Source organism: Lepidochelys olivacea, assembly GCF_965140295.1.
Source record: "Lepidochelys olivacea isolate rLepOli2 genome assembly, chromosome: 9".
Lineage (NCBI taxonomy): Eukaryota > Metazoa > Chordata > Testudines > Cheloniidae > Lepidochelys > Lepidochelys olivacea.
Window position 1 is genome coordinate 8,014,528 of NC_140419.1, and position 25,857 is coordinate 8,040,384.

The window sequence follows — 25,857 nt, forward strand, 5'->3', positions numbered from 1 at the left end:
TGGCAGTGGGAAGGGCTGTGGCACAAGGGGGTGGGGGAGTTGGGAGAGGGAGGGGCCGTGAGACAGGGATGGAGGGGGTTGGGAGAAGGCGGGAGGGAGCATGTCACAGGGAAGGGGCAGTTGGGAGAGGGAAGGGCAGTGGCAGGAGGATGGGGGGGCAGTTGGCAGTGGGAGGAGCTGTGGCACAAAAGGGGTGGGGGAGTTGGGAGAGGGAGGGGCCATGGCACAGGAACAGGGTGGGGGGTTGGGAGAAGGAGAGAGGGAGGAGCATGTCACAGGGAAGGGCAGTTGAGAAGACTGTGGCACAGGGGGGAACCCTGATGGCCCGGGGAGGGGCAGCTGGGAGAGGGAAGGGATCTGGTACCGCACGGGGATGGGAGGTGGGGGGATACCCAGGATATCAAGTCTGGGATGAAATCTCTCCAAAGCAGATGGGCCCCCATTGCATAAATATCCAGCGGGAGTAGAGTGATGGTGCTGAGACTGGAGCAAAGGGAGCTGGATAATGTGATGGGGGAGCTGATGGGGAGAGAGACTGGTGGAGTGGCAGGAGACAAATGCTTCACTTTCTTGAGGCCCAGCCCTGTGCTGCAGATCACTCACAGCACCATAAGGTCAGCAATTCCTGGTAATACAGTAGTGCTTGAAGGGAAGGGTGCTTGTGAAGAGGAGTTCCTTGTCTCTGCTGGAGCTCATCCCTACCTATGGTTAATGCTAAGTCATTACCAGCTGCAGTTGAACAGCAAGGGATGAAACAACAGCAACTTCATTTCTGAAGTTGAACAGCAAGGGATGAAACTGAAAACATTTACAGGGTGCTAGATCCTTTTTAATGGGCATAGCTGGATTTTCCCACTAGAGGGAGTCATTCATTCAAATATACAGAGAACAGCACAGCGCTTGGCAAAATAGGCAGATATAAGGCCCTTTAAAGGCTAGCCCTGACATGTGTTTTACAGAGACCGGTGACTGGGCCATGTTGAATGTACAGCTGCAGCACAAAGAGGCTCATCTCTTAAATGAGCCTGCTGCTCGTAGTCACTGGCAAGCAGAAGGAAGAGTGAAATCCTGTCTGTTTGTGGAAGTCTTGCCACCAATGAGAAATCAGACTTGTCTCCTTGCTCACCAAAACTGAAAATGTTTATGCTTCAACTTTTTTGTGGACAAAGTGAATTTTATGAGTGTGAGGACCTTTTACCTGGGGGAAATTCTAGGAATATTCTTTGTTTCCTTGGGGGGTTGGGGGTTAGAGTGTGTCAAATTTTGTTGCATAAAACTAGGCTTGAAAAAGTGAAATTTCACTCTGGATCAAATGTATTGACAATGTCACATTTGCATAGCTCTGCTCTCAAAGTCAACAGTAGAAAATCCATCATTTCAAAACATTCCAAACCCCCCACTCCCCCTCCTTTTTTTTTTTTTTTTTTTGGAGGCTGTTTGTATCCCTGCAGGGGTGTTGTTAGAAAGTTGACCAGTAAGATGAAGGATGCTCTGTATCTCAGAGTAGGGCTATGGAAAGCCTGTTTTATAGACACCAGCTGTTGCAGGATCACTTTGCTGTGCTCCACTCCTCTGGATTCCTGGCTACAGCAGCCATGTGAGCTCTGTGGAACACCTTATTCCTTTCAGGCAAGCTGCAGATTAACAGATCCTTGTCAATTGCACTTTCTGCTGGTTCATATCAAAAGGCAAAATAACAGTTGCCATGGGAGCATAGCAGCAGCTGTATGGGATTTGCTTCCTTGATTAAAAGTCTGTGGAGCAGAGGGATGTCCTGCCACCCTAGAGGGCATGTTCCTCTTCTGGCTGTTGAGCACATGCCACCTCCTTTATTCTGTCTTTAGCACAATTCAGATGGGAAAGTAAGGGGACATCCCACTTCAGCACAATCCAGATAGGAGAGGGGAAGGTGCAATAATTTAGCACAATGGAGAGTGGGAGGGAGGAGCCATCCCATTCCAACATGATCAGAAGGCTTATTACAACAATTTATAACCCATTAACCCCCTCTTTTTGTCCTATGACTGCAGAGGCATTAATGGGCCATTCTACCTTGGTCCCTTAGAATATGTGCTGTCTACTTGTGTTAAACAATCCACCTTGCATTTGCTGTGACTCTGGGAGTACTTTTCCCAAACCTGAAGAAGAGTTCTGTGTGGCTCGAAAGCTTGTCTCTCTCACCACCAGAAGTTGATCTGATAAAAGATATTACCTCACCCACCATGTGTCGCTACGATCCTGGGACCAACATGGCTACAACTAGACTGCATACAGAAATGGAGTGGCAGTTTCACAGTACCATGATACAGATGGCGAGATATGATCATCTGACTCTGTTCCTTGGGTCTCTCCTCATGTTCTCCTTCCTTCCGTTCCCTCTCTTCTCCTCCCAGCACCTTCATATCTCTTTCCTGCTGAATTTTCCCTCTCTTCCCATTGTCGTCTTGTCCCTCAGCCCTCTTTTCTGGTCTTTCCCCTCTTCTTTTTTGAGCCACCAGATAAACACACCTGTCAGTTGAAATCAGAATCAGAGCCACTTTCATGGATAGATACACCTTTTGGCCTAATACTGGGTTTGGTTCTGCAAATTGTATCTCAGATGGCCTAATCTAACTGTTCAAGCATCTAGCACATTTTTTGGCAATATGTAAATAATTACACACACAAAACTACATTAAAAGAACATTATTAAGGTGGCAAAGTCAAGCACTTAAAAATTAGGAGGTGCCAGAATTAAAGTTGCCTGTGCAACCTTAATTCAGCCCTCTTGTGTGTATGCATTATGATAGTCTTTAATTACATGATCACATGCTGTTTTTTCCATAAGCAATCTTCCCCTCACTTCCTTATGCTGCTCCACTGGTTCTTAGTACCAGTCTCCTTGCCCAGCCAGTCCCAGTCTCTCCCTGACTTCTCATTTGATCTCAGTTTCTCTGCCACCTCCTGGCTCCCAGCCCCAGGTTCTTACCCAACCAGTGCTAGTCTTCCCTTCCCCAGCGAGACCCTGATTCTTTGACCAGTTTGGTCCAGTTTCTCCCATGGGTCCCAGTTTCAGTCTCCTTTACCAGCCAGTCCTTCTCCTCCTACCCTGAACTACCAGTTCCAGTTTCCCTATCTCCCACACCAGCTTCCAGTTCCTGTCTCACCCTCCCCAGGCTCCTTGCCCCAATCTACTCCCAACATCCACCTGCAGGTATGGCTCTTGTCGTCTCTGCGTTTGTCTCAGGCAGCTTCCTCTTCTATGCTGCCTGGGCAAGGAGGGGAGGCACTGAGAGCACAGAAGAGACAATCTTCCTGCTCTCAGTTCAGGTGCCCAAACCCGGCGCCGTTCAGAGCCACCCAGAGCTGCAATTGCAGGGAAAATCCTGCTCAGCCCTAAGTTGGAGTATGCACAGTGTGGTTCAAGTCCCTGTTCCAAAACGTGGGGGTGCTGTTGAAAGAAAAGGTTGCCAGCATTTTTTGATATGGGCAAACAATGTATTTTCTCCCAACCTCATTCTCAGAAACAGCTCAAGCATTTTGAGGCAGACACATGGCATGGAAAATTTCACCCTAAATGTTAAAGTTTGGCAAAATGATAACTATAAACAGGGTTTTATAATGGGAAGTGTCGGGCAACCTTAATAACAGGTAGTGCTACCAGCCCTGCCTATGATAAATTATATACCACACATACCCAGACAGTGCTGTAGATACTGTTTGTCTATGCCCTCCAGGTGTGTTTGGTACACCTCTGCCTTTGCTGGGAGTCATTTGGTGGCATACTGCAATGTAGATACTTTAGAGTTAGCAAACATAACTATGAGTGTTAACTTGCTGCAATATATATATGCAAACAGTGCAGGAGATTGAATACTGCAGCATATACGTTATAGGAGGTGGTATGCTGCAGTACATACTCTATGGAGGGTAGCATACAGCAGTATTTCAGAGTAGCAGCCGTGTTAGTCTGTATTCGCAAAAAGAAAAGGAGGACTTGTGGCACCTTAGAGATTAACCAGTTTATTTGAGCATAAGCTTTCGAGAGCTACAGCTCACTTCATCGGATGCATTCAGTGGAAAATACAGTGGGGAGATTTATATACACACAGAACATGAAAAAATGGGTGTTATCATACATATTGTAAGGAGAGTGATCACTTAAGATGAGCTATTACCAGCAGGAGGGCGGGTTGGTGTGGGGGGAGAAAACCTTTTGTAATGATAATCAAGGTGGGCCATTGCCAGCATTTAACAGGAACATCTGAGGGGCAGTGGGAGGTGGTGGGGGAGGGGAAATAAACATGGGGAAATAGTTTTACTTTGTGTAATGACACATCCACTCCCAGTCTCTATTCAAGCCTAAGTTAATTGAATCCAGTTTGCAAATGAATTCCAATTCAGCAGTCTCTCGTTGGAGTCTGTTTTTGAAGTCTTTTTGTTGTAATATTGCAACCTTTAGGTCTGTAATCGAGTGACCAGAGAGATTGAAGTGTTCTCCAACTGGTTTATGAATGTTATAATTCTTGACATCTGATTTGTGTCCATTTATTCTTTTACATAGAGACTGTCCAGTTTGACCAATGTACATGGCAGAGGGGCATTGCTGGCACATGATGGCATATATCACATTGGTAGATGTGCAGGTGAACGAGCCTCTGATAGTGTGGCTGATATGATTAGGCCCTATGATGGTGTCCCCTGAATAGATATGTGGACACAGTTGGCAACGGGCTTTGTTGCAAGGATAAGTTCCTGGGTTAGTGGTTCTGTTGTGTGGTGTGTGGTTGCTGATGAGTATTTGCTTCAGGTTGTGGGGCTGTCTGTAGGCAAGGACTGGCCTGTCTCCCAAGATTTGTGAGTGTGATGGGTCGTCCTTCAGGATAGGTTGTAGTTCCTTGATGATGCGTTGGAGAGGTTTTAGTTGGGGGCTGAAGGTGATGGCTAGTGGCGTTCTGTTATTATCTTTGTTGGGCCTGTCCTGTAGTAGGTGACTTCTGGGTACTCTTCTGGCTCTGTCAGTTTGTTTCTTCACTTCAGCAGGTAGGCACTGTAGTTGTAAGAATGCCTGATAGAGATCTTGTAGGTGTTTGTCTCTGTCTGAGGGGTTGGAGCAAATGCGGTTGTATTGTAGAGCTTGGCTGTAGACGATGGAACGTGTGGTATGGTCTGAGTGAAAGCTGGAGGCATGTAGGTAGGAATAGCGGTCAGTAGGTTTCCGGTATAGGGTGGTGTTTATGTGACCATACAGACTAACACGGCTGCTACTCTGAAACCTGTCATTATGCAAGGCACTGCATTTAGCCGTATGGAGTGGAAATCTATCAACTTCATGAAAAAACTCATATAGATACAGACAGACATCATCTTCCTTTCCAAATGCAAACAGATGGACATCGTACCAAAAGGGCTGAAGGTAAAAAACCCATTACAATCTACATACCACACAGACTATGCTGACAGCTTGTGCCACACGCTCTCAAAGAAACTGCGGAACCACCTGATCAACATCCTCTACAGCAAACGGGGAAAGATTAAGAATGAGCTCTCAAAACTGAATACTCTCACAAAAAACCAACCTTCCACACAAACTTCCTCGTGGCTGGACTTTACAACAACTAGACAAGCCATTTACAACGCACACTTTGCTTCTCTACAAAAGAAAAAAGACACTAAACTATCTAAACTACTACATGCCATAAGAGGCCACAGCAATGGTTCCCTTAATCCACCCAGCAATATTGTCAATCTATCCAACTATACTCTTAGCCCAGCAGAAGAATCTGTCCTATCTCGGGCCCTCTCCTTCTGCCCCTCCCCCACACGAACATGATACAGTTCTGTGGTGACCTAGAATCCTATTTTTGATGGCTCCGACTCAAGGAATATTTCCAACACACCTCTGAACAACATACTAATCCACAGAGACCTTCCTATCAATGCTACAAAAAGAAGGATCCTAGGTGGACTCCTCCTGAAGGTCGAAACAACAGACTGGACTTCTACATAGAGTGCTTCTGCCGACGTGCACAGGCTGAAATTGTGGAAAAGCAGCATCACTTGCCCCATAACCTCAGCCGTGCAGAACACAATGCCATCCACAGCCTCAGAAACAACTCTGACATCATAATCAAAAAGGCTGACAAAGGAGATGCTGTTGTCATCATGAATAGGTCGGAATATGAACAAGAGGCTGCTAGGCAGCTCTCCAACACCACTTTCTACAAGCCATTACCCTCTGATCCCACTGCGGGTTACCAAAAGCAACTACAGCATTTGCTCAAGAAACTCCCTGAAAAAGCACAAGAACAAATCCGCACAGACACACCCCTGGAACCCCGACCTGGGGCATTCTATCTGCTACCCAAGATCCATAAACCTGGAAATCCTGGATGCCCCATCATCTAAGGCATTGGCACCCTGACAGCAGGATTGTCTGGCTATGTAGACTCCCTCCTCTGGCCCTACGCTACCAACACTCCCAACTGTCTTTGAGACACCACTGACTTTCTGAGGAAACTACAATCCATCGGTGATCTTCCTGAAAACACCATCCTGGTCACTATGGATGTAGAAGCCCTCTACACCAACATTCCACACAAAGATGGGCTACAAGTTGTCAGGAACAGTATCCCCGATAATGTCTCGGCAAACCTGGTGGCTGAACTTTGTGACTTTGTCCTCACCCATAACTATTTCACATTTGGGGACAATGTATACCTTCAGATCAGCGGCACTGCTATGGGTACCCGCATGGCCCCACAGTATGCCAACATTTTTATGGCTGATTTAGAACAACGCTTCCTCAGCTCTCGTCCCCTAACGCCCCTACTCTGCTTGCGCTATATTGATGACATCTTCATCATCTGGACCCATGGAAAAGAAGCCCTTGAGGAATTCCACCATGATTTCAACAATTTCCATCCCACCATCAATCTCAGCCTGGACCAGTCCACACAAGAGATCCACTTCCTGGACACTATGGTGCTAATAAGCGATGGTCACATAAACACCACCCTATACCGGAAACCTACTGACCGCTATTCCTACCTATATACTGCAGTATATGATGTGTAGAGAATTAGCACACAGGAGAGCAACTCATGCTGATGAATGCTAGATTGGTCACCAACAAAACCAGCACCATCTGTGATCTGGTTTTGGATGGGACACCAGACCTTGCACACACCAGTAACATCTGTTTAAAACTATATGTTGTCCCATTGTAGTTCCCCTAATTCCTCCAAAATACTCAGTACAAACTGAGAAGGTTCCCAGGAAAGGGTAAAAAGGAAAGAGAAGGCAGAATAGCAGTCTTGTTCCCCTCCAGCCTCAGATAGAGAAGATACCCCATCCTAGAAACCAAAAGTTTCACCTGCATCCATATGGTTTGGCAAGGCTAGGGACAAAAGGAACCTCCGGATCTCCAGATCTCCAGATGAAGACTTCCTGGAGGAACTAATGGACCTGTTGCCTAGCACTGTGCCTGAATCACTCAGGTTCATCATTCTGGGTGACGGTATCCTACACCTAGACAACACCAAATACATCATAATATCTGAATTCCTCAGTTGCATGGAATCCATACAGTGTCTGGATCCAAACCTTCAGCTGGGCATGCACTAGATCTGATCTTCATCCTAATAGATATTATTGATGTCACAATCTTCACACTGTCCTGGTGAGACAGTTGCCTCATCTAAGCAAAGATCATAGTCTTCCCTTTATCGCAGTAGGGAAGTGAAAGAAAAACCCAGTTTACTTACGAAAAACTTTGGAATATGTTAAGTTTTCAGATCACCCTAGACCAACTAACTGCAAAGCAAAGGGGGTGATGATGAGCAAGTAAGATAGTATCACCTACTGATTACTGCGGTCAGCACTGTTGCCCCATCCTGCCCTCTGCCCTCAAGCTGACCAAGATCACCATGGTTCACCAACAAACTGCATCAGATGAAGAACATGGGCAAAAGATTAGAACACTTGTTACAGATCCATCCACAGACAGCACAAAGACTTCCTGCAGGGCCATGTCACTGCAGTAACAAGCAGAACCAGAATTTCAAAATCACTGATGGCAAAGTTGTTCCACAGAGTGAACTAGCTAATCAACTTGGACTGGATCAGTGAGACATCAGACACACATGCCTCAACTGCAAGGTCTTCTACTTTCCAGAAAAGATCAACTGTGAATACATGAGGCAGAATACCTGGTAGTGAACCAGATGGCAGTAACCACCCCACCCCTTTGACTGAGGTTTGTCCCATGACACACAATGAAGCACTGGAATCCCTTAGAAACATTCAACCTACCACCAACAAAACTGATCCCTGCACCTACTGGCTGGTGAAAGCCAGCAAAGAACAACTGTGTCTTAAAATAATCAATGCATTGTTTAGAGAGGCAAACATGGCAGTCTCTAAAAAATGCAAATGGTTAACACAGTCCTTAAAAAAGACAGCACTCAGTGCAGATTCTCTCTCCAACTAGTGCCCCATCTTCAGCTGCTATTTCCTAGGCAAAATCATCAAGGAAATACTGACAAACATGCACTAACATCATGTGACCTCTGTTAATATCCTGGATGCTTTGCAACTGGCTTCAGACAGGGCACAACACAAAGACAGTGCAAATTGTCTCAAACGTCAGCCTCCTCATTGCAGCGAATGTAGGCCATGTCTCAGTGTGGATGCTGCTCAATCTCTGCAGCTTTCAACATAGTTGAACACAAGGTGCTGCTGACTCACCTACGTGACATAGAGTAAATGGTGCAGCGATGTAATACCTCCAATCTTTCTTCTCCAGCACGACCCAGAGAATGGTGATGGGCAATTGCTCCGTCTTGTGGAGCCCTCACATGCAGAGTCCCACAGGGATTCGTCCTGTCCCCATTCCTCTTCAATATCTACATTAGTCTACTTGAAGTATCAGAGGGGTAGCCGTGTTGGTCTGTATCCACAAAAACAACGAGGAGTCCGGTGGCAGCTTGAAGACTACCAGCTTTATTTGGGCATAAGCTTTTGTGGGTAAAAAACCACTTCTTCATATGCATGGAGTGAAAACTACAGATACAAGCATAAATATACTGGCACATGAAGAGAAGGGAGTTACCTTACACGTGGAGAACCAGTGATGACAAGGCCAATTCAGTCAGGGTGGATGTGGTCCACACCAAATATTTGATGAGGAGGTGTCAATATCAAGAGAGGGAAAATTGCTTTTGTAGTGAGGCAGCCACTCCCAGTCCCTATTCAAGCCCAAGTTAATGGTGTTAAGTTTGCCAATTAATTGTAGCTCTGCAGTTTCTCTTTGAAGTTTGTTTTTGAAATTTTTTTGTTGCAGGATGGCTACTTTTAAATCTGTTACTGGATGTCCGGGGAGATTTAAGTGTTCTCCTACTGGCTTTTGTATGTTGCCATTCCTAATGTCTGATTTGTGTCCATTTATTCTTTTACGTTGAGACTGTCTGGTTTGGCCAATGTACATGGCAGAGGGACATTGCTGGCACAGGATGGCATATATCACATTAGTAGATGTGCAGGTGAATGAGCAAGGGAAGTAGCAGCATATTGCAGTATATATGCTATAGGTCTAAGCATACATGTTCTATAGGAGTGAGGAAGAACCATACTGCAGAATATATAGGAGATCGTCAATGATCTAAAAACCCAGGAGATCTTCCAGGAGATCTCCAATGATCTAAAAATCAAACAAAAAGTGGAAACTAGGTCAAATTATAAAAGATGAATATAAACAAATAACACAAGCATGTAGGGACAAAATTAGAAAGGCCAAGGAACAAATGAGATCAAACTAGCTAGAGACATAAAGGGTAACAAGAAAACATTCTACAAATACATTAGAAGCAAGAGGAAGACAAAGGACAGGGTAGGCCCACTACTCAATGGGGGCGGAGGGGATAATAACAGAAAATGTGGAAATGGCAGACTTGCTTAATGACAACCTTGTTTCGGTTTTCACCAAGAAGGTTGGTGGTGAGTGGACATCTAACATAGTGAATGTCAGTGAAAATGAGGTAGGATCAGAGGTTAAATAGGAAAAGAACAAGTTAAAAATTACTTAGACAAGTTAGATGTCTTCAACTCATCAGGACCTGATGAAATGCATCCTAGAATATTCTAGGAACTAACTGAGGAGATAGCTGAGCCATTAGCAATTATCTTTGAAAAGTCATGGAAGACGGGAGAATTCCAGAAGACTGGGAAAGAGCAAATATAGTGCCTTCTTGTAGTGTGGGGCCCAAAACTGGACACAGTACTCCAGATGAGGCCTCACCAATGTCGAATAGAGGGGAACGATCACGTCCCTCTGCCTAACAGGCATTTGTCCTGACACCTCTGAGCTGGGCCTGCAGATAGGGTCAAAAGGATCATCAGGCTTGTCTCTGCTGTAATCTGCTTGTTGTGTGTGTAAATCTGTAGCTCCCTACTGCTTTTCTGCCTGTCCCTCAAGTACTCCTGGCAAGGTTCACCATCCCCCTGAGAAGCAAGACAGCACATGCAGAGCAGCTCCATCCCCTCCCAGTTGCTGCCAGACCAGTGCGTATGGCCCTTTAATTAGGCTGGGCTTGGAGCTGCTCAGCTCCCTTACCTCTGGCACTGAGGAGGAAGAGATGTAGTACAGTACTGAGGAAGCCAATGCCAGAGAGAGAGGGACTCTGCAGCAGTGAGAGGGGGGGAGAGAGAGAGAGACAGAGACAGCAGGCTGAGGAGGAAACACATCATTTTCCTCTTGAGAGGAGAAAGAAGAGCCTGAGAGGCGGGAAAGAGCAGGCTTCTGGTGAGTGTCCCAGGCAGGATCAGGACATCCAGAACGGGGCTGATTTCATTCCTCCTTCTTATGTGTTTTTAATTCATCTGAAGCTGGGCGAGTTGGGACTGCAGACTCTGTCATCATCCTCCAGGTAAGTGCTTAACACTCAGTCCTGTCTGGCAACTTTGCAGGTCAGAAAATGGGAGGTTTGAACAAGGTCTGGTGTGGGGGGGATAGATATGAGACCTTTGCTTTTTCAGGCTCCCCGCCCCCCCTCCGCAACCCTTGGGGGTACATTGTGGTCAGCGACTCCCTAAACAGAATGTGTGTGTGACTTCTGCTTGCTTATGTTTTTCATGGCTGTCTGGGAGACTCATTGCAGACTGGTAATAAATTTTCTAAATTAGCAAGAAAGCAAATGAACACAATGAAATAACCCTCCAGTCAAGGCCGTAGCATCGCAGACTGACCTGCCCTTAAGTATTTGACAAGTGTAGTTTTAATTATTTATGATAATATGTCATAGTATATTAGCAAATGTTCCCAAGTCTATACTGTACAAGTCCCTGATATCTGAGGAGTGAGGAGCCTGCCCTTCCCCTCTCCCCACCTTCCCCAGCACTGCTTTGGCTCATCAGGTTTTGCTGAGAAGTGGGGAGAGTGTGCTTGGGTGTCTTTGTGGGGTTTTTTTTTGCTAAGAGTTACTGGGCTTGGGGATCAATGGCATGAGAATTAGCAGCTTTGATGGTACGCTGAAAAGAAAGTTCTCTCTGTTTCCTGGCATTTGATTATTGTTGTAAAGATCTGTATTTTATAAGTGGCTTCAGGGAAAGCAGAGATTCCCCTGGCCTATTATTAAGCCACCGCCCATGCAGAGATGGAGACTTTTAGCTTGTTTGAGATCAGTCTGCATGAAAAAAGTGCTCAAGTGAGTTTCTCCCCTAAGATTCAGTGACTTGGACATGAAGGGGCATCATGAGCCAAAGAGACTTTGAGGCATTTTCTTGGTTTGTGTCTGACACTTTAACCTGACACTTTTCCCTGGCCACCTGAGCAATGTGGTTGGGAACAGATGGGGGCCCCCAGCAGGAGGCCCCATTTTTTAATGTCCGATGTGTGTATTAACTTGTGGGTGGCTCTGTCTAAATGGACTCAGGGCTGCATTCCTTATTTCACCTCTTGTGACAATTTCCCTCTTTGCCAGTCGGAAAGCGGCAGGAAACACAAGTAGGTAAGCATTGGGGTGGGGTAGAGAGCATTGCCAGTCACCAGTGGGGACTGCTTCTTTGAAATCTGGTGACTGTTGTCTCAGTGCAGCCCATAAAGAGTCGGGATAATCCCTGCTTAGCCTAATGTCCTTATCACGGAGTCTCTAGGAAAATTCTCTTTCCCCCTGCTACCCCACTGTGCCTGACTCCTCCCCCTCGTTCAGCTGTCAGCAAGCTGAGCTAGAATGCCTATGCTCACTACTTGTGGGTGCCTTGTAAGTGTGGGCACATGGCAATTTTGTGTGTTCACCCACAGCTATCTGCACATTCACCCTTGTCCTTGTTTTTCCTCAAAGTGTTGTGTTGCACCTGTGAGGGTTGGTTTGACCCTGTCGTCAATGACCTTATGCTCAACCCTAGTGTGGTGATTTGGGGATTTCCTGGGCTATTGCCTAGTGGGAAGCAGGAGGGAGGACTGATTTCCAGCACTGCTAGGGAAGGCAAGTCCTCCTTTATTTTCAGGTAGGTCTGTGAGACCTACAGTGCAGAGTGTGTTAGATAGAGAGACAACTAGAGACAAAAAGACAAACGTGAGCACTTTGATCCAAATCCTTAAAGGTATTTAGGTGCCTGTCTCCCAGTGATACCAATGGAAATTAGGCACCTAAATACCTTTGAGGATCTGGGCCGTTGTACAAACATCTGAACTTGGGCTGGGTGGAAACTGAGTTCATTAGGTACAAGAGGATCTATTGCGCCCATGCTAGACCTGGGGGCCCCCCTATCGTGAGCTGTGAAGGGAATTCACTTTCCACCTGCACCCCAATATTGGCACACATGCTCAGAACTGTAGGATCCCCTCTGGTGGGTCAGCATAGCTTTTAACCTTCTGGATCTCAAGTAAGAGACAACACCAATAAAAAGGAGACAGTAAACTAGTAGCAGAAAGTTGATAGGAGGGAACAATCTGGAGTTGTTTCTTCAGGCAAAGTTAATGGCGGTGGATGCAGTGCTGCTGGAGGTTCTGTCTTTTGGCTGAGGAGTAGAACCAAAGTCCTAACCACTTGTGTTCAATAAGGATCCCGAGGCTGGTTTTGCATGAGTTGGGGTTTGACTGGCTAACTTCCAACATGGATAATTACATTCTGTCTCCCCAAATTGCTCCTGCAGAGGCAGTTGGACGCAACATTCCGTCCATGTCTTGCCCTAAACTACTCTGCATTGCCACTGGACACTGTTAAACTTTCCACCCCAGGATTGGGAGTGATATCACAGGTGAGTTTAGGAATTCCCATATATTCCATAGGTGCAGGAACTAGGGGTGCTGCCGCACCTCCATCTTCAAGTGGTTTCCATCACATACAGGGTTTACAGTTTGGTTCAGTGGCTGTCAGCACCCCCACTATACAAATTGTTCCAGCACCCCGATGTATCCTACTTTTTAAAAAAAAAAAGTGTTAAGGTTGCAAAGTGAAGCATTCAAAGTCAGGCTGCCTGCACAACTTTAGCTCTGGTTCTTTGTGTGTGTGCCTTATGATAATCTGTAATTAGACATACAGTTTTTCTGCAGGATCCCTGCCTCACACAGTGTGCTAGATGGCTGTTGCTCAGTGAACGAGGCAGCTGTTCAATATTTATTCTTATCCTCTTCATCCTCTGGGCCCATACACTGCTCATCCTCCAACTCCTACAATGAGTTAGGCAGTGGTCCTATGGACCTTGAATTAATTTGTTACATGCTACAAAACTTCAGCAGCTAATGAAGTTTGGGTCCTCTGTACTCCTGCCTCATTCTATGTACAGCCTGGTCACTAAATGAGGCTAGGTCTGTGGGGAAGTAATAGTATGTGATCATGCAATGAAAGAGTATGGAAGAACTCCTCAGGTGATGTAAATTGGCATGCTGCCCTGATTTTCACCAGCTTAAGATCAACCCCTTTTGTGTGAAATTTCCTACTTTTTTACAAAGAACAAAACCTCTTTATTGTGTTCAGTGTTAGAAAGCTCTGTCCTGTATAATATGTGCAGTCAATGAGGTAGAAGCCCTGGCTTCATTCTACATGCACCATCACAGACAATATCCCCCCCCCCCCCCACCATGGCCTTAAAATTGATTTCCTGCTTTACTTTCTTACACGTGCATGTGAAAGTCGACTGTAATGTTATGAGATCACCTTTTCAGTGGAAGTTTCCACTGGGTTTGCCTATGTACCTGTGTGTAGTGCAAATGAAGCATTGGCAGATTGTTACATATTAAAAAAAAATTGCATATGCAAAATCATTATAGCTTGGGAAAATTAGACAGAAATATACATGCTGAATTTCAGCAGAACATGCAAAAGTTTGACAAAGTTACAAGCTTCTGAAAATGACCCTTCAGGCTCTAAGCACTTGAGCATCCTTAACTATTCCCATCACTCCAGCTAGAATACAGTCAGGCAAGTGCTTTGGGATTCATTATTTATTTTTTAAAAATACAGTAGGAATAAACTCTCAGGAATATTGTGAGTCTTAATGAATGTTTAAATGAAAGTTCTGAGATCCATGGATGAAAGAAGCTAGACTATCTTATACTTCATTATCATTGCCTGATCTCACAGATGCTCTGGGCTAAATTCAGATCTGGTTTAAGTAGATTTAACTCTGTTGTCTTCAGTGGATTTCCATCTCCTTACAGTAGGCCTGGATTTGGCCCTTCTCTCAATATCTACTACAGATGCTGTTGACCACTCACCTTCCCTGGCTGTTTACCAACACACAGCTTAGTCCCCTGGATTCTGAATCAGTTGATCCATAGCAGGGATGCTGGCTCTTTAAATTACGATTCTCTTTCCCGTGCCAGCTGAAACAGATATTAACAACAGCTCCCTTAGGTAGAAGTGACAAGCAGGAGTGGGGTAGGAGGCAGAAAGAGCTAGCAAGTTGTACTTCCGTCTGTGCCATTTGTTAGGCAATCGAGAATAAGAGAAAGGGGCTGGCACCCTGCTCATGTGAGGGGACCTGACCTGTCTTGCAGGAGATGTTGTGGAGAGAGCAGCAAGAACCCACAGTCTTTGCCGTCACTGCCACAGACCATTTGCTTCCCAGTGGGGCAATAGAGGGGGGGCGGGTACAGGGTGAGGACCTGTGGATCTGTTTTTATTCATTACCAGCTGGTTCGCTGCAACCTACATAAAACATGAGAGGACCAGATGGGACTTGTTTACTTTGGTAGAATAAATGTAAAGACTGTTGATAAAAAGCAGCCAGTACAGCCTCTCTGGTAAGTCCCTGGTAAACAGCTAAATGGAGCTCTGGCCAATCAGAGGCCTGGCAAATAGCGGGCTCACTGGTTGTGTGTTAAGCGCTCTGTCTTGGGGAACAAGTGGAGTGGCTCTGAGGTGAAAATGTGTCTGAGCCCCCCTCAGGTACCTATGGTTTGCTTGGTGCCTTCTTTTCCCTTGCTAATGCTCAAGGGGTCCTAGTGAGAGCATGATCAGAACAGATGTACATCAGCTTGGCTTCCCAATGCCAGCTGGCACTTTGAGTAGCGGGAGTGTCCCTCTGGCAGTTCCCTATTAGGATGACTGTGCTCTAGAACCCCACCAGAGCTCTAATGCTAACCTGGTGTGATCATCCTCAGAGCAATTTTAATGACACCTGGAATAGTGCCAGGACTCAAATTCCCAGGACCTGTACATCAGGGTAAAATCCAGGCTCTGTTCAAGTCAATGGGACTTTTGATATTGACTTGAACAGAACCAGGATTTCACTCCAGGACTCTAGTGTTAGGAATCACACTCCCAGCTCCTAAATGCAGCAGGGTCCACACCCAGGGCTGGATTACTACCAAGATTCACACTCCCCAGCATCCTAGGATCTGTGCACTAATCTAAATTGTCTGGTAATTACATTTTATGGGATGTGTAGGTGGATGGCATGGTAATGGCAATCTCATATAATCTATGTTTTCCTGGGTTGTACGTACTTTCTAAGGGTCACCTGTAAAGCTCCGGGACATCGTCCGCATCCTTTGTAGCCACTGCTCTCTTCACTGTGATTGACTTGATCACAACTCTGTCTCCTCAGACTTGTTTTGGGTTTATCACTCCTCCACTTCAGCGTCTCCATTTTCCAAGTGGTGTAAGGTGCTCTAAACAGATGCATCCTTGACCCATAAATTGTGGGTACATGGAATCTTAAATTACAGTCTGTCTCATAAGCCTGCAATTCCTGAGATGAAGGCCACTGGAGTGAGATGAAACCAGATGCTTTGTTTCCATCTGGCCTTGCCCTTTTCTCTTAGCCTGTTGCACTCAGAGCAGCTAAATCTATAGCACACGCTAGTGATGCTGGGATGTCTCTATCCATTATGCTTCTGGGTGAATCAAGAGTGGGAGTTGAGGTGAGGTATGTAGCCAGCTGGATGGGCACAGACTAAATACTTGCATGTGTCTGGAGAAGAAGGACACAAGGAATCTCTTTGCAGGGAAGATGCATTACGGCTTATCCGAATGTTTTATGGAATGTTGATTTGACCAGTTTGGGGATCCATTCACTTACAACTGCGAAGAAGCTCAGCTCTGGCTGAACACTGAGCCAGAATCCTTTTCTTATTCCAGGACTATGCAATCTCTTCCCATGAAGGGGTGAGGGATACTGGTGGAAGAGGGGCCAAACAGTCCCTTCACGTAAGCAGTGAGGCCTGTTGGTTCAGGCAGTCCCTCCATGTGAGTCTTGAGGCACGTTGTGGAAATAACATTACATTTCACATCTTGTTCAGGAAAATCCTTTGGCCAGAGCAATAATTTTGGAGAAGTCTCTCAGTCGATATAGGAAATTGGAAGTAGGAATGGGGTGGGAAAGTTTGATAGCCTCAGGGATGGGCTGGTGTCCTGACCTTTTGGTATTATTCATGGACTTTTCTCAGGGTAAGTGACCACAGGTGGAAGGTGGGCATAGCCTGGGAGCTGCTGTGGCCAGAAGTGGACTCTGCGTGATCTGCCTGAGGGCACTGTGGAGATCCCAGGTTTCCAAGGGATGCATCCTCCCACAATTCCTTCCCTGCTCTGTTGTCTCAGTTTTAGTGTTGTCCCTGTTGTTAATTATTAATCCCCCAACAAACAGAGACTCCAGTCTCTGTTTTGTCCTAGCTACTCTGTGTGTTTTTTCCCTTCACTTGTTTATCAATTACCCAGGTAACCTTTGTGGGTGGCTGACGGGGATGGGAACAGCAGATACTGCGTGTGCTCTGAGGCTGAAGTATGGTTTGGTGTCTCCTGATGTCCGGTCCCTAAAGACAGGAGAAGAGAGCATGGAGCATAGTCTGGGATTAATCTTCTTTTGCCTTCAGTGTCCGTATAGGCCCCCTCTGGAGATCTTAGCCGCTAGGAATGGTTTCATTGGAAAGTTTAGGCTGAGTGCTCAGCTGCTGCTGACATGGAAAAATAAACAGAGAGCAAGTGCATGACTATTTGATCCCATTCATGCTTAGAATCAGTCCTTGTGTTGCTCTTTTCCTTCCAGGCAAAATCCATTCTGAAGGGCCGCAGAAACTGGGATTTTTCTCTTAATTTCAATTAAATACAGGGGCTGAGGAAGTCCTCACTCTGCTTAGTGTGTGGGCTCATTTAATTCTGCTGCTGTTGTGGCCAGTGAGCACTCCCTGAGTGGCTGCTCAGCCTGGCAGCATGATGCTACGTTCCTCAGATCCCTACCCAAGGATTGTTTTTTGAGAACCAACAGTATGCTCAGCCCTGTACAAAACATAAGACGGCCCAGTCTTGCAATAAAGTCTAGATACAGACAATGCAGAGTTCAGAGACCCACTCTAGTGAGTGCTGGTGTGAGCTTGAGGTGCTGGAGGAATCGTGCAATGCTCATTATTGGAAGGCTTGCCAGAAAAAATATTGTGAAGAGGGATTTGAAAGCAGAGAAGGAGGTGGTTTGGTGCATCAGCAGAGCGAGCTTCTTCCAAGTGTAAGAGCAAAATGGCATGGAGAAGACATGAAGGTGGGCATGGAGAAAGGATACAGAGAGGGAAATTAGGGTAGTGCCTTAGCAGGAGCAAAGGAGAGAGCAGGAGAAATGAAGGCAGAAACATGTACATGATCCTGGAGGTGAGGATGATGGATGAGAAGTATGTAATACAGCAGGCTAGGGGAAGTCAAGGAGGGGGCTCAGAGGTGGAGTGGAATGGTCAGAGAAGTGTGAGAGGAGAATTTGGTATTGCACTTTAAATAGATTGGAGGGGAGCAAGATGAGATTCAGGGAATCTCTAGAGGAAAAGATTGAATAGCTGAGGTGAGAGAGGACCAAAGCTCAGGTGAGAGTTTTAGATGAAGGTTGGGATGGAGATGAAAGGACAGTAGAGAATTTGCAGAGTACAAAGTAACAAGAACTGATTAGAACTGCGACGTGAGGGGAGAAGGGAGTTGAATGGTACCCCGGGGCTGTACACTTCGGTGATTGGGAAGATAGTGGAATTGTCAAGGGTGACAGAGAAAGGGGGCAGAGGAGAGAGTTTGAGAGGAAAGCTGAGAAGATCCAGGATAGCAAAGCATCATGGAAGCCCAAGAAGCAGAGAGAGGGGGTGAGAAGGAATTGAGGAAGGAAGAATACTGTAAAGTCACCAGCTTCATTGGGCAATATTCTAATCTTGCGGTTGACTTATTCCAGACTTCTGAAGCTCTCCTGATAGTTAAAGACAGTATTCAGTCTGACCTCTCCTTGCCTCCAAACTTCAATGCTTGCTTGTGTTGTTTCACCTTCTCTTGATAGCTCCAGCTGGCAGGACCTGGTAGCTGTGCCTAGAGACCATGCCAGGATTGTATTCTCTAGCTACCTGGACAGCTCTCCCTCTGAAGAGCTCATGCGTAAAGGCCTGTGCCAACGGGTACTCCCTGGGAGTCACTGCTCACCTCACTTACATCAACTCAGAGGAGGATCCTGTAGAAGGTAAGATGCGTCTATCTAGAGCTAAAGAATAAGTTGTACCTACTTAACTAGCAGATTGCTGGTATACAGGAGCAGATCTGACCTGTCTTGGTGTGGAGCAGTGCTGCACTCACCCTCCTCTACCTGTTCATCTTTAGTCTCTTGAACTCTTGCCTTTACTTAGTGAGCTAAAGGAGGAGACCCACTAGGACAGTCTGTATACAGAACTAATATACGCAGAACCAAACCCAGCATGTTCCCATAGGAGGCAGTGGAATGCACATGTTTGAACCAGGACATGAATGCTAGATTGGCAGAAGGATCCTTCCCAAACCTAGCACAGCCCATGAGTAAGGGCTTGTCTGCATTGGCACTTTTCAGCGTTGCAACTTTCTCGCTCAGGGGTGTGAAAAAACACCCCCCCTCCGAGTGCTGCAGGTTTCAGCGCTGTAAAGTGCCAGTGTAGACAGAGCCGCGCTCCCAATGCTGGTAGCTATTCCCCTTGTGGAGGTGGTTTTTCTAGAGCGCAGCTACACAAGCCGCAGCAGCGCTTTAACATTGCCAGCGAAGATGTGCCCTAAGAAGAGGTGGAAGCACTGGGCTTTCCTTCTTCCTGACCATATCATAGGTGAATCTGGGCTGGTTTGTATCCAGGAGGCACTGATCCAGTCACCTTTCAACAAGGTGACAAATAGCCAGGCTGTTGTGCATTTAAATGGCTAGGCACCCTCTTATGCATTAAGTAGATACTAAAATGGATCTAGAGCAGTTTCCTAGTTTCCTTACTGCACCCTGAAGGTTAAAAATCCCTTGTTGGAGGACTGGTTAGCTCAGAGGGGACTGGAACTGGGATACAAAACCTTGCATCACTAGGTCAACTGCTCCATTCTGTCCACGTTGGGAGTAGTGACCAAAAGTCGTTTCCATGTGTTGGCTGTTCAGTGGTTTAGGAGGTGAAGTGAGTTAGTGAGTCTCGGTCCAATTTCCAGAGGGCAGATGTCCACATCACAAAAGCCACCATCAGATTTGACCCCCTCGTTGGGAGCTATGGACCGAATAAACAAACTGAGTCTGAACTCTTCTCTCCACAATAGAAGGGTTGCCTTCAGAGCAGAGATAAGACATGTTAGGGAGTGTGGAACATGGGAGAAGCTGATGTTGCAATTGCCGGTGCTGTAGCAGCGCTGTGGATAAATGGAGGTGGATGCTCTTCAGGACCTTTCACCAGCACTAAAGCAGAATATGTGGTGAAGAGCTAATACATCACGTAGTGCAGGCTGGGAATGTTGAGCCTAAGGTTGGAATCTATTCTGAGTCAGGCTGGTTTCTGTCTGGTAGCTCTTGCAATCTCAGCCTCAGAATTCTTTCTCTGCTGCCCCCTAAAGGTGTGTTCATCTATCCCCTGGAGGAGTCTGAGGTGGTAGTGGGTTTTGAAGCTGTGACAGGAAGCAGAAGCATCACCTTCCAGATCCAGAATCGACACCGAGCAGAGGACTGCTGCATTAACTGCAGCCCCAGTTTGGGCCAGCCATTGCTCTGCGCCAACGGTAAGTATGCCGGGTGGTGTGACGTCACCTAGCCTAATTAGGACAAGGGTGTGGCTAAAATGATGTTGAAGCCAAGGGTTGCTCAAATAAAATAAGCATAGATGGAAACCAAGAGCTTCCTGTGGGCTGAGAAGTTACCTGTAGCATAGGTGCTGACTTTTATTTTTCCAGGTGGGTGCTCTGCCCCACTCAAGGCCCCGCCCTCCCTCCACCTCTTCCTGCCCCCGACCTCAGAAATCTTGACTACTAGTGCCCCTCTGCCATGTACATTGGCCAAACCGGACAGTCTCTACGCAAAAGAATAAATGGACACAAATCTGACATCAGGAATCATAACATTCAAAAACTGGTAGAGAACACTTCAACCTCCCTGGTCACTCAGTAAAAAACTTAAGGGTGGCAATTTTGCAACAGAAAAGCTTTAAAACAGACTCCAACGAGAAACTGCTGAGCTTGAATTAATATGCAGACTAGATACCATTAACTTGGGTTTGAATAGAGACTGGGAGTGGCTGGGTCATTACACATATTGAATCTACTTCCCCATGTTAAGTATCCTCACACCTTCTTGTCAACTGTCTAAATGGGCCATCTTGATTATCACTACAAAAATTTTTTTCTCCTGCTGATGATAGCTCATCTTAATTAATTAGCCTCTTATAGTTTGTATGGCAACTTCCACCTTCTCTGAGTAACAGCCGTGTTAGTCTGTATTCGCAAAAAGAAAAGGAGTACTTGTGGCACCTTAGAGACTAACCAATTTATTTGAGCATGAGCTTTCGTGAGCTACAGCTCACTTCATCGGATGCATACCGTGGAAACTGCAGCAGACTTTATATACACACAGAGAATATGAAACAATACCTCCTCCCACCCCACTGTCCTGCTGGTAATAGCTTATCTAAAGTGATCATCAGGTTGGGCCATTTCCAGCACAAATCCAGGTTTTCTCACCCTCCATCCCCCCACACAAATTCACTCTCCTGCTGGCGATAGCCCATCCAAAGTGACAACTCTCTACACAATGTGCATGATAATCAAGTTGGGCCATTTCCTGCACAAATCCAGGTTCTCTCACCCCCTCACCCCCCTCCCAAAAACCACACACACAAACTCACTATCCTGCTGGTAATAGCTCATCCAAAGTGACCACTCTCCCTACAATGTGCATGATAATCAAGGTGGGCCATTTCCAGCACAAATCCAGGTTTTCTCACACACCCTCCACCCCCCAGAGTGAATTTGTGGGGGGGGATGGAGGGTGAGAAAACCTGGATTTGTGCTGGAAATGGCCCAACCTGATGATCACTTTAGATAAGCTATTACCAGCAGGACAGTGGGGTGGGAGGAGGTATTGTTTCATATTCTCTGTGTGTATATAAAGTCTGCTGCAGTTTCCACGGTATGCATCCGATGAAGTGAGCTGTAGCTCACGAAAGCTCATGCTCAAATAAATTGGTTAGTCTCTAAGGTGCCACAAGTACTCCTTTTCTTTTTCTTTCCTTTTCCTTTTCTTTCCACCTTCCTATCTATCTATATATATCTTCTTACTATATATTCCATTCTATATATTCGATGAAGTGGGCTGTAGCCCACGAAAGCTTATGCTCTAATAAATTTGTTGGTCTCTAAGGTGTCACAAGTACTCCTGTTCTTTTTGCGGATACAGACCAACATGGCTGCTACTCTGAAACTTGACTACTAAACCAACCCTGTCGCTGTTTTCAAGACAGGGTTTTTTTGAGGGCCTCTTTCCCCCTAGCGTAATGACAGGTTTCAGAGTAACAGCCGTGTTAGTCTGTATTCGCAAAAAGAAAAGGAGTACTTGTGGCACCTTAGAGACTAACCAATTTATCTGAGCATAAGCTTTCGTGAGCTACAGCTCACTTCATCGGATGCATACTGGAGATGCATACTGAGTTTTCCACAGTATGCATCCGATGAAGTGAGCTGTAGCTCACGAAAGCTTATGCTCAAATAAATTGGTTAGTCTCTAAGGTGCCACAAGTCCTCCTTTTCTTTTTCCCACTTATCAGCTTTTTCTTACCCTTACCTATTCTGTTGTGCTCCCAGCACACTGTTCTATATGTACATGCAATGGTGGAAAGGAACAAATTTTCACACCCAGATCCAGTCTTTCAGCCCCACAAAGGGGAATTAGGAATGTAAAGGATCATTTCATTTTTAAAGGTGATCTGTAAAGGGGCAATAACTGAGACTGTGCCTTTGTTTGATTTTCTTCTGATGTGTAAAGAATGCATGAAGATTTGGGGGTCCTAGGTGTTTTTTGTTTTGTTAATGTGTTTGTTTGTTTTGTGGAGTGAAGATACATTTATGTTGCCACCTTTTATATTAAAAATGCAGGTCCTGTCTAGCCTGGGGGACTCATGCTTTGGCTTTGTCTAGACTAGAGTTGGTGGTCCTGTTATAATTTGAACTAATTGACTGTGAATGCTAATTGTGTTAATAACTGAGGCTCTCCACAAATGTTTGTTCTGGAGCACAAAGTTTTGTGGTTTGCTCAGGCTGAGCCCCCATGTCCTGATACTCTGCAAATGTTTGCATCTAGATTAGCATTTACAGTCACTTAACAGGTTTCAGAGTAACAGCGTGTTAGTCTGTATTCGCAAAAAGAAAAGGAGTACTTGTGGCACCTTAGAGACTAACCAATTAATTTGAGCATGAGCTTTCGTGAGCTACAGCTTTGGCAATCAATTACATCAGGAGAACAAATGCTAGTCCAGACAAAGCCTATGATAATAGGAGAACTAGTGAAATTATAACGTCACGAGAGTCAAGAGACAGAAAATGGAGCAATGGAGAGGGGAAGGGATTTTAAATCACACTTTGAAAAACTGTTTTGTCTGATTTTGTTAACACCTATTTAACTTCCATGCCAAATGAGTATTTTGGATAAAGGATGCATGGGTGCAAGAGAAGGATGAGAGAGACAAATTTGCCCCCAGATTTTTACTATCCTGGGGGGGCAGGACAGTCCCCCCCTTGCCCAATGGCACTCCTGTGGACAGACCCTTCCCCACCAGAGCAGAGCAGCTCAGCACTGGCAGAAATGTAGGAAGGCAGTGGCAGTGATTCTGCATGCCCCATCACCTCCAAATTGTGCCCATGGTGGCCTCCCCTCTCCTGCCACTGCAGTGGGCCCTACACACCCCCAGCCAGGCTCCCTCTGCCTGGACTCACCTAGTGCTGCCTGCATTTGGAGCTGGCTGGGAGCTGGAGCCTGCCCAGGAGATCTACATAGGAGGCGGGGCCACCCAACCCAGGTAAGCAAGATCTCACTGCTGCTCATGAGGCTGGGCTTCTGCAGAGCAGAGGGAACCCTGTGCTCCCCCCATCCCCAACCCTGTCTGGAGCAGCTCCCTGAGGCTGCTGGAGGAGGGGTCCCACCCCACACTGAGGGCTGAAAAGTAGGACTGGGTCAGCCTCTGCTGCAGCCAGTCCAGAGGCTGCAGAACAGCTGATAGGCAGGGGGGGCTGCATTTGGGGAGCCCGCCAAACAGCTGATTAGTGCAGTAGCCTACCAGCTGATTGGTGTAGGCGGGGCTACTTAGGAACTGCTGATTCCTGGCTGGGGCTGCAGCACCACTGTTGCTGGTGGGTGCTAAGCACCCACTAATTTTTTTTCGTGTGTGCTCCAGGGCTGGAGCATCCATGGAGTAGGCGTCTATGTCATGTAGCTTTCAAGGCTGTCTTTGGCTTCTGGGTGTTAGCAGGGGTGGGGGATTCCAACCTCCCCTGAAAAGCAATGCTTTCGTCGATGCACAGTGTGGTTGCAATATTGGTAGATATCCCAGTGTGCAACTTGCTGCCATCCAGCGCATTGTCCTTTGGGAAATGTTAGCAATGCATGGTGGGACAGAAAGGAGCGGCACAGGGGTCACCGGGACTAAGGGGTCAACTACCCAGTGTGCAGCTGTCTTCATCCCATAATGTCATCTGTATCCCATATTTTTTGCACCTTTTTAAAAAATCCCATGAACCCTTCTCACAGTCTGCCATCTCTGACATAAGCATGAAACCTGCATAGCTCTGCACTATTGTCATGAGTGTTGCAAACACAGGATGCATGGCCTTCCGGTATTTGCAGAGCCGTAAGAAGAATGGAATCGGTGGGGAATGTGATGATTTCTTGGAGGACAAAGATTGCTGTGGGACATAATGAGAAACAATTAAAGCTTGTAGGTGGTATTCACGGAGCAGTTGCAGATGATGGAGAGCCACTTTTGGGCATGAGGAATGAGCACTGACAGGTGGGAACAAATCGTAATGCAGGTTGGGATGAGGATCAGTGGCTGCAGAATTTTCGGATGCACAAGGCCACATTCCTGGATCTGTGTGCCAACCTCGCCCCAGCCCTTTGCGCAGGGATGCCAAAATGAGAGCTTCACTGAGAGTGGAGAGGCGAATGATAATTGCACTCTGGAGACTTACAACTCCAGATTGCTACCGGTCAGTGGGAAATCATTTTGGAATTGGGAAATGCACTGTGGGGGCTGTTGTCAGGCAAGTATGCAGGGCCATTAATTGTTTCCTGCTACACAGGACTGTGACTCTTGGCAGTTTGTAGGACACAGTGGATGGATTTGGAGAAATGGGGTTCCCAAACTGGCGTGGAGCGATAGACGGCATGCATCTCCCTATTTAGGCACCAGAGCACCTTGCCCCAGAGTACATCAACACAAATGGCTACTTGTCTATGATTATACAAGCATTGATGGATCACCAGGGATGCTTCACTGACATCAGTGTTGGCTTGTTAGGGAAGGTGCATGATGCTGGCATCTTTAAGAACAGGACTGTTCAGAAAGCTACAAGCAGGTACTTTCTTTCCCGACCAGCGTATTGCCAATAGTGATCCTGGGGGATCCACCTACCAGTTGTCCTCTGGCTTATGAAGCCATACCCAGGCATCTCAACAGCACCAAGGAAAGATTTAATTACTGGCTCAGCACATGCAGAATGACAGTTGAATGTGCTCCTGGTAGATTGAAGGGATGCTGGTGCTGTTTACTCACAAGATGAGATCTCAGTGACAAAAATCCCAATGATTATAGCTGCCTGCTGTGTCCTGCATAATATCTGTGAAGCAAAGGGGGAAAAGTTGCAGCTGGGGTGGAGTCTGTCTGAGTTTTAACAGCCACATTCACAGGCTATTAGAAGAGCTCAGTTCAGAGCTATACGATTCATAGAGGCTTTGAAGGAGCACTTTAACAGTGGGATCACAGTAATGCATTGTGGTGTATTGTGCTGTACCTCACTCTGCTATTTGTGGGCCTGTTAGAAATGGTGTGGTGCTTGGTGTACATCTATGACTATAACACTGTCAATGTACCTAATAATTTTGCAGTGCTTTTGGTGTACATTTATGGTTATTACACTGTGTGTGTATGATCCTACGAGTTATTTCACACTC

The 25,857-nt window shown here is 46.2% G+C and overlaps 1 protein-coding gene across 1 annotated transcript in view; it reads left to right on the plus strand.

Annotated features, from left to right (window-relative positions):
* Window positions 1-25,857, plus strand: part of VWA5B2 (von Willebrand factor A domain containing 5B2) — a 67,938-nt gene that overhangs the window by 11,522 nt on the left and 30,559 nt on the right. The window contains exons 2-3 of the mRNA XM_084639143.1: window positions 18,721-18,897; window positions 20,262-20,423. Of these exons, the coding sequence (XP_084495269.1) occupies window positions 18,759-18,897; window positions 20,262-20,423 (301 nt within the window). The 5' untranslated portion in view covers window positions 18,721-18,758. The remainder of the gene's footprint in view (window positions 1-18,720; window positions 18,898-20,261; window positions 20,424-25,857) is intronic.